Source organism: Melanaphis sacchari, unplaced genomic scaffold (genome assembly GCF_002803265.2).
Source record: "Melanaphis sacchari strain LSU unplaced genomic scaffold, SCAv2.0 Contig1660_pilon_pilon, whole genome shotgun sequence".
Lineage (NCBI taxonomy): Eukaryota > Metazoa > Arthropoda > Insecta > Hemiptera > Aphididae > Melanaphis > Melanaphis sacchari.
In genome coordinates, this window is record NW_020270760.1 from 1 (window position 1) to 8571 (window position 8571).

At 26.7% G+C, this 8571-nt stretch overlaps 2 protein-coding genes across 2 annotated transcripts; both read left to right on the forward strand.

Moving 5' to 3' along the window:
- Nucleotides 1-292: 292 nt before the first annotated feature.
- On the forward strand, nt 293-998 carry LOC112592281 (protein argonaute-2-like; the record flags this gene model as incomplete). Its single annotated transcript, XM_025336294.1, has 3 exons — nt 293-365; nt 757-848; nt 915-998. Coding segments are annotated over 3 exons (249 nt in total), but the record flags the coding sequence as incomplete, so codon positions are not given.
- Nucleotides 999-7541: 6543 nt separating this feature from the next.
- Nucleotides 7542-8571, forward strand: LOC112592280 (the record flags this gene model as incomplete). The annotated part of the gene is given in 2 exon segments (XM_025336293.1): nt 7542-7624; nt 7690-8571. A coding segment is annotated over 1 exon segment (200 nt), but the record flags the coding sequence as incomplete, so codon positions are not given.

Sequence of the window (8571 nt, forward strand, 5' to 3'; positions counted from 1 at the left end):
TTTAATACTGATACAGATTGTTAATTACTTATAAAAAAAAAAAAAAAAGTGTTAAATGTATATTAACAAGCAATATTAGAAAAAATGTCTTAAATCAAACTCATTGGGGAAATCTTCCTATATCAATGTTATTACCAGTCTGAAAGTACCTTAAGTGCTACAGTTAGGTATTTGCGTTTATAAACAAACATTTATATTTTACATAATTGATAACTGTATGATTAATTGACACTAAAAACAAAATGTTCTAATTAAGTTTTTTTGATAACTCGTAAAACCTTAAATGTTTTAGCTCAAGAGCTATCTGGAGCGTTGGACATTTTTTCAACCTAAGACATTGCGACTAAAGCAAATTAATGTACCAGGTAAAATGCATAGGAATAATTTAAAATATTTATAGTTATATTTTAAATATTCATGTTGATTAAGTTCCAAAGGTTTGAATAACAATTTTTTAATTGTACCATCATTCTAAAACCAATAAAGTTACTTTCAAAATTGTTTTAAATTTTCCAAGTGTTCTAATAAATTAAATTTTGGATATTTATGATCTGTTCATTAATAAAAAATTGTATGTTTTCTCTAATTGTCCATACTGGTCAAATATTGGAAGGAAAGGTTGTTTATTTGTGCTTAGTGCTAATCGTTTTAAAATATCAGTGCCACATGATTATATATATCTTTATGACATTAATATTAAACCAAATAAATGTCTACAAATAGTCAATTGTGAAGTTTTTCAAACTATGGTTTCAGCGTACGGTAAAATTTTTTGTTATCTTCAACCAGTTTTTGAAGGCCAAAACAACACAAGACATCTTATTGGAAATGATCAAATTGAATTAGAAGTATGTTGTTTTTATTTCTTTTAATTATATTATAATAGAGTTTAATTTTATTAATTTTTATACCAGATTACAATGGTTGTTGAAGGCAGAAATAGAATATTCCATATATATGTTAAATGGTTAACTCAAAAATCATTATATTTGCTTTAGAAAAAACATTAGATGGCTGCACAAAACAAATACTATTTAATGCAATTTTGGTTGGTTCGTCTTATTCTTTTAATTTTAAATTACAAATTAATGATTAAAGTTTGTTTATTAGGTATATTACTTTCCAATATTTTTGTTATAAATTTGTATCAATATAGGAGGAATTAATTTATTTCCATAAATTTGAATTTAAAGCAGGTACATAAACCATAAGAAAATTAAATTTTGATTACCAATCAAATCTTAATTGTCTGAATAAATGTTTTAGCTTAAAATAAAAACATTATCATAATGAAACAAGTCTTTATTCTGTATATTTATTTTTATATTAATAATTTATACATTATGTAATTTAATAATTTCTTTTATTCAGTTTTATTGTAGTTTTTTTAATGTGTTTCATTATCAAAACTGAAATCTATAATAAATTCAATTAAAAATAAAATATATTTTTAAAAGGATATATGATATTGTAGTATTACAATTTAAAATGAAACATTTATACTTATGAATCAGTTACAAAAAACAGTGCAATGAAAGTGACAATGGTAATTTATATTTAATACTCATTATTAGTTATGTTCTTTAACTGAAAAAAAAACTTAAAAGGTTTAATTTTATACACTGTTAGATGGTACTACTAAATATAACAATAAAAATATATAGTTAGGACGCAGTGGTATAGTGGCGATTGCACGACTTTTCATAATATATTACAATTAACAACATTATATCATTAAAAAAGTATAAGCTTAAGTTTTACTAAGACTTCAAAAATATTTTGATTTAAAGTTTTAAAAATAAATGAGAGCAGCAATAGTAAACTTTTCACTCATTCTTTATGTAATTTTAATCGAATAAAACATACATACCTATTTACATTTTCAAAAAAATTAAAATTCTAAGTATGTAAATTATATTATTTTATTAAACATTTGACATACATCACAATACATTTTTAATAAATGTTTATATTTAGTGTTTATATTAATATAGTAATATAAATCATAAATTGTTGTTTATATTAATTTTGTTTTAATTGAATTGATTAAGTCTAAACATGGATTTTTGTAAATTAATAATACCCACAAGAAAGTAGGGTCAGTGTCATAAATTAGTGTGAAATAAGTGAACATTTTATGGATAACATATAAATACTACTCGTGTTAATTTCTACACAATATTCATGAAAAAATCCTTTAACTTATAAAGTTTTTGCCAATAATGGTAAATTTGTGAAAATTATAAATTATAATCATTTTTTCAGGCAGAATAAGTACTTTAATAAATTTGACTCGTTCTATTACAAGAATGAATTATGATATCAAAAATAAATTTTATTCCAAAAATTGATAGAATAGAAAATATATTGAACTATATGCATAAAAATAAAAATAATACTTAAAATTAAATAAATAACACATAGTCACAGGATGACTAAGGTGCTACAGTGTCTCTTGCTCTTAAATTTTATGAGTGTAAATTTTAATGAGAAAGGTATAATTCTCTAATTACGCCTGAAAAAATAATATTTATAAAAACTTAAAATAATTATAAAAAATGTATTAATAGTAACTCGAAGAGTAGTTGGTTAATTGATTTGAACAGACGTGTAATATATTATTTAGTACCTATTTACATTATTGTTATGTGTTTATATTATTTTATTATTTGACCTAAAATTATCTAATATTCTGTTGTATACCTATTACAAACAAGAATAATTACACGAATGTATTTTATTGTTAACACTCTAAATCGTCATATAGGTACATTATGAATTCATTACTCAATTTGAGTGAGGGACGAAATAAATATTCAATCACTCTTCAAATAGAAAATTATTTTAAAAAGTAATGTCATAGTTACAATAATTTTATTAATAGACACTGGATTTCAGGATTTAAGTTATTTTATACTGAGTGACTGGTCTTAAAAAAGCACCGTTTGCGGATACGTCGTTTTGTTTCAGTGTTGTCCTTTCAGTGATCTGTAGATCTCTGTCCAGTGATTGAGGACAACGATGATCGTTACAGAAATGTAATCCGCAGTATCTTGTGTAAGTCATTCCGTCGACGGCCTCTGGTGTGTTCCCGGATGTGTGTTGTTCTCCGTATGGTAAAGGTCGTTGTTGTCCAGTGCAGTTAGACAATCCTCAATGCAAGGGGTCTGTACCCCCTTCCCACTCAAAAAAAAAAAAAAATTATTAAATACTTTAAAAATGTGTAAAATAACTATTTATTTTATATTTATTCCGTGTGTTCGCCAATTTAAGGAATTCTAAATTTCGTATAAATATACAAAAAGTAACCAATGATAGATAATTATAAATGGTTTTTATGTACTTCAATGGGTTTAAAAAATGTATTAATCATGAAAACTAAAATGGCTTTTATTCAGTCAGTCTTTAATTTAGAACCATAGTTGATACATCAAAAATCTTCAGTTACGGTCGAATGAACTGTGGTAGTGTATTTTTAGTAGGTGGGTAGTTACATACATTATAAATTATAATATTAACATTATTAACTAAAATATAAACAATATTAATAAGTAATAACACATAACACTAATAACATATGATATTATATTACATATTTTAATATAATTTAAAATACATAATATGTAATAATATTATTTTGAACTTGTTTTTGTTAGAATTTGTTGAATTATTGTTATTTGAGTGACTTCAAAAAAGTTTTCTCCTTCTGTTCATATTATTTAGATTAATATCAATTATAATCCTAACTACTAAACCTGTACTTTTATGTTAGATTCGATATCATTAAACTCAAATTAATTAATATATTAATTCACTAACAACTTTAGTTGTTTTTATAAAATAATGAAAACATGTTATTATGGTGATGATAATAACGTTATTAATTGAACCTAAGTCACAAAAAATCCTAATAAAAATAGCCAAGTATAGGAATTTCATCAATTGGGTCCAAGTCTGTACGAGGACGACTTGGATCATAATACGTAAATCGAAAATCAAAATTAATATTTGAACTTCGTTTTTAATTTTACTTCCCAATATCACAGTAAACACGCGCCATGAGATTATAACGAAGATAGGTAAAAAGACATAAACGTCAAAATTTCACATGAAAAAAAGAACATATTAATCTCATTTTTGAAAAAACGGACTTGGGCGGCGGACGAAAACTGTTCGAAATTCGTGTACGTCACCCACCACAAATATTTTCATCTGCCGTCCGTTCTGGCGACAGTTAGCACCTAGTGTATACGTAGTGTGTTCAGTGTTGTGTTGTCACGCCGTTTTTATAGGACGCACTCTTGTATTTGTTATCTTCGTCTAGCACACGCACGACGTGGCGAATTTCTGTTCACTAGTTTCAATAGTGTGACTAGTGTGTTGTAAGTTTTAATATTAGTGTTAATTGACCAATTATAATACATTTAGGTAAGAAAATTATCTGTGCTTGAGCGTTAGCAATTTTTCAATATTTTAATTTTCAAACGATATATGAGCATTTTTAATTTTTGATATTTCGCGTATACATATCTCGCTTGAAAATTAAAATATTGAAAAATCTCCGACGCTTGAGCACATATAATATTCTTACCTAAAAATATTAAAATAGGTTAATTAACTTTAATACTAAAACTAACAACACACTATTGAAACTAGTGAACGGAAATTTGCCATGTCGTGCGTGTGTAAGACGAAGACAACAAATGCATGAGTAGCGTCCTCTTAACGACTAAGTACAAAAAATTGTATTCCAATATTTCAATTCCCTGTATACTCGGCGGCGACTATACAGTCCACCGACCATAGACGCGTCAGACGCTCTGCGTCGACCAATCAGAACTATTAGCTATGTTTGAGGGGTCCGAAGCCGAACGTCACTCCGTGATTTAATTGCAAAGAGGTTTCTTATTTATAGCGGAATACACGAGTCCCGAGTACGATCGCTTAGGTTTCTCAGGTACAAAGTTATACGGATTACATTGAGTGTTTTTTTCATTAAAAAAATTCGACATCGTTCGTGTTTTATGTTGAAATTGATTTTGTGCTGTATCAATTTACGTGATTTCTCTCAGTGACGTGGACCCAAGGTAATAAAAATGTTGTATTTATCGATAGGAAATATTATTATGTTCATTTTGGTGTTTCGACTGATTACTGAGTTGACAAAAATTAGAACAGTTTTGTTAATAATTGCAAAAAATATTGCAGTATATTTAAATGTATTTTATGTATAACTAATTGTTTTTATACATGTCTTAGAACTAATTTTTTATGGTTAACATTGTGATACTGTGGGAGGTACAATAACGCCATTGTTAATACTGATACTCTGTTGTTTGCCACTTCAGCAATTGTATTAATTTTCACATGGAAAGAGTTGTTTTAAATCAATTTTAATTTTAAATCGGATTTTAAATTTACATTCAAGTTAGTGTTAATATCCAGTAATTATAGTTGATAAGCGGTTGTCAGATTTTTAGCTATTTTATACAAAGGTTTTTGTAATTTTACGTTGGCAACGTCGGCTATGTAAAAAAAAAAACTTTTCACACGAACTTTGATTTTGGTGATATCTCGTTGTTATCAAAATCGGGAAATAAGTATTAAGTATATTAGTCTTAGTAAATACTCGTTTTCGCGCATGCGATCGTTTGGCCGTGTAATTTCATACGCCTACGCTAAGCAACACGGTCATTGGAAGCTAAGCCTTCTTATTGCCGCAGATAACGCCACTTCGACACAGTTTTTTAAACGGCTTCATTAAAGACGAATGCGAATATCACTATTTCACGTTCACCGTTCGTCCGCGCAGGGTACCTACTCGTTTCTACAGGTAATCATTGTGTAACCATTCTCAAATTGTTTAATACAACTCGGAGAACTATTGTTAGGAAATGGTGTGGTTTAGTACCCACTATCCATGTTCGTTTTTTAAATTATTTTTGCAATAAACAAGATATTGAATCTATTAGTGTTGAAAATGTTCATGTTATTTACATTTGAAGTCTCCCCAAAAAACATCGATTCCCGAAATCTACTGTTGCAACATAAAAACTTCTAAGAACTGATTTTTTTTTTTTATTAATACATTTTTAGTTTTAAAATATCAACTTACTATAAGCCAACAACCAAGCATTATTTTAGTGTTAACTGGCCATATCATTATCTATTTATGTGTACTATATATATATATATATACTATATGTATTTCTATTCATAAGGTATCATAGTAATACGACAATTTTATATTGCATTCGATTGTGTCAGATCAATGCGGCGATACACCATGTGTATCCAGAGTGTAACATAAAACCTGTAAATTAAATAACTTATTCTAACTTTTCATTTTATTTTTTTTATTTATAAGTCATAGACGTTTGTGCTACAAGTACAGTATTTTTTGCAAATTTTAAAATACCAATATTTTTTAGGAGTAAATTAATTTGAAATATAATTACTTTTTTTATGATATTATTTTTGGAAATTTTCAGGCATGAGTTTAATTATTAAATTATTAATTATATATTTATATTTTTCATATGTTTTGAATGTATTAATTTTTCATTTTTGTTTGTCTGGTCTTTTTGTTATACTCTGTATGCTATCATTTCTATTAGTTTTAATACATTCAAGTTTAAAAAATATTACAAGTATTATTAACAGGCTCACACTTAAGTGCCAATTAAAATGTTTTAATCATAAAGTAATGATATACACCGTATTAAATAAGAAGTTGGTTAAATGTGATAAAATAAAAAAAGTTAAAATAGAAATATTGAGGATTAATTATTGTTTGGGTCAGAGCATAGATTTAAATATGTATTTTTAAATTCATTGAATGTAATAGTTAAGTATAATAGAAATGTTTAGCTAACAATTATAATTCAACATGGTTTAATGAATTTAGTCTCAAATTTGAATATGATTAAGGTTAGAAAAACCAAGTTTTTATATAAAAATAATAATAATAGGCTTTTACAATAGTCTATCAAACTTTTTCATTATTATACATAATTATATTGGAAGATAATGACTAGGTTTTTATTATTAAAACATTAACAGAAAAATTTAGAATTAGGTATGTTATATCTTTAAAATATAAAGATGATTCTATATTATTTATTTTTATTTAATCATAACTATAAATGTACCTAATAAAAAATTATTATTTTTTTTTTTTTTTTAGATGTTAAGAGTTATTTTTTTAGTGAAGAGATTATGCTGCTTTTAATCAAAATATCAGAAGAACAAGATCTGAACTAATTAATCAGGCAATTAAATTGTTAAGGTGTACAGTACACAATAAGACCTCAACGTTGCAGAATTAAAATCAAAAATAGTTGAATTATTTCAGTCTATACAACCAAATTTGCATAGTAATTTGAAGCCCTGTTTTACTCAAATTTAACCAAATCAGAGATTGTCAGTCATTTACTTACCCTAAAAAAAATATGAACCAACCACCGCACTTCTCTTTACAATCAACACACATCAACTTATTCCATTCTCTAAATGATTACAAGTTTAAAAAACTGCCATTTTTTTGAAATTATTGAAGAAATTATTGGGTTAACTCCTCTAAATAGCCTGGGTAACCAATGTACATTAAAAAATCCACCTAAAGGTATAAATTTATTTATTATCACTCTTTTTGAGTTAATTATATTTATTAATAATATTTTATTTTAGGTTTAAAAGAATTTGTATTTACATTCAAGATGTCTGCAGAGCAAATAAACCTGTTATCTTTAAATCGTGATATTTCAAACTCAAAACAAGAATGTCTCTATCAATGTCAAATTAGAATTTGTCAAATAGAACCCGGGTGTTTTGAGGTCTCAGATTTTTTTCCCAATCGACTCTATGTTCGAGTTGGAGATCAACCTTGTCCATTGCCACCTATTCCTTTAAAAAAAACGACCTGAATTTAGACGACCTGCAAGCCCTATTGATTGTACTTGTCAACTGAATTTAAGTCCTGATGTTTCAAATCTGATCAAAATTAATTGGACTCCTGATGGAAAAAAATATGCCATTACAATATGCATTGTAAAAAAAATAAGTGCAGATATTTTAATCAAAAATCTTCAAGATAAAGAGGCAAAGAGTTCACAGGATACAAAAAATGAGATTGTTGATAAATTAATCAATTCTGATCCAGATTTTTCCATCACATCAAATCATTTTTCTTTGTTATGTCCAATGAGTAGAACTAGAATGAAGATACCTGCAAAATCGATCAATTGTGATCATATAAAATGTTTTGATGCAGATACATTCATTAGAATGAACGAGAAAAAAATCAACATGGTTTTGCCCAATTTGTAATGCATCTTGTTCATACAATGAAATAAAAATTGAAAGTTATTTTATGGAAATCGTGACAAGTCCTAGACTTGAAGACGGTGACCAAGAAATTATAATTTGTGCTGACGGATCATGGGAGAGAGTTTTGAAAATAAAAAAGAATAACACACATGTCTCTAAAGAAGTAAAATCAATTGAACTTATGGATTCGGATAGCGACGATGAAAAACGTAAAGAGTCTAAAGTACAGCCTGTTAGTTTTGT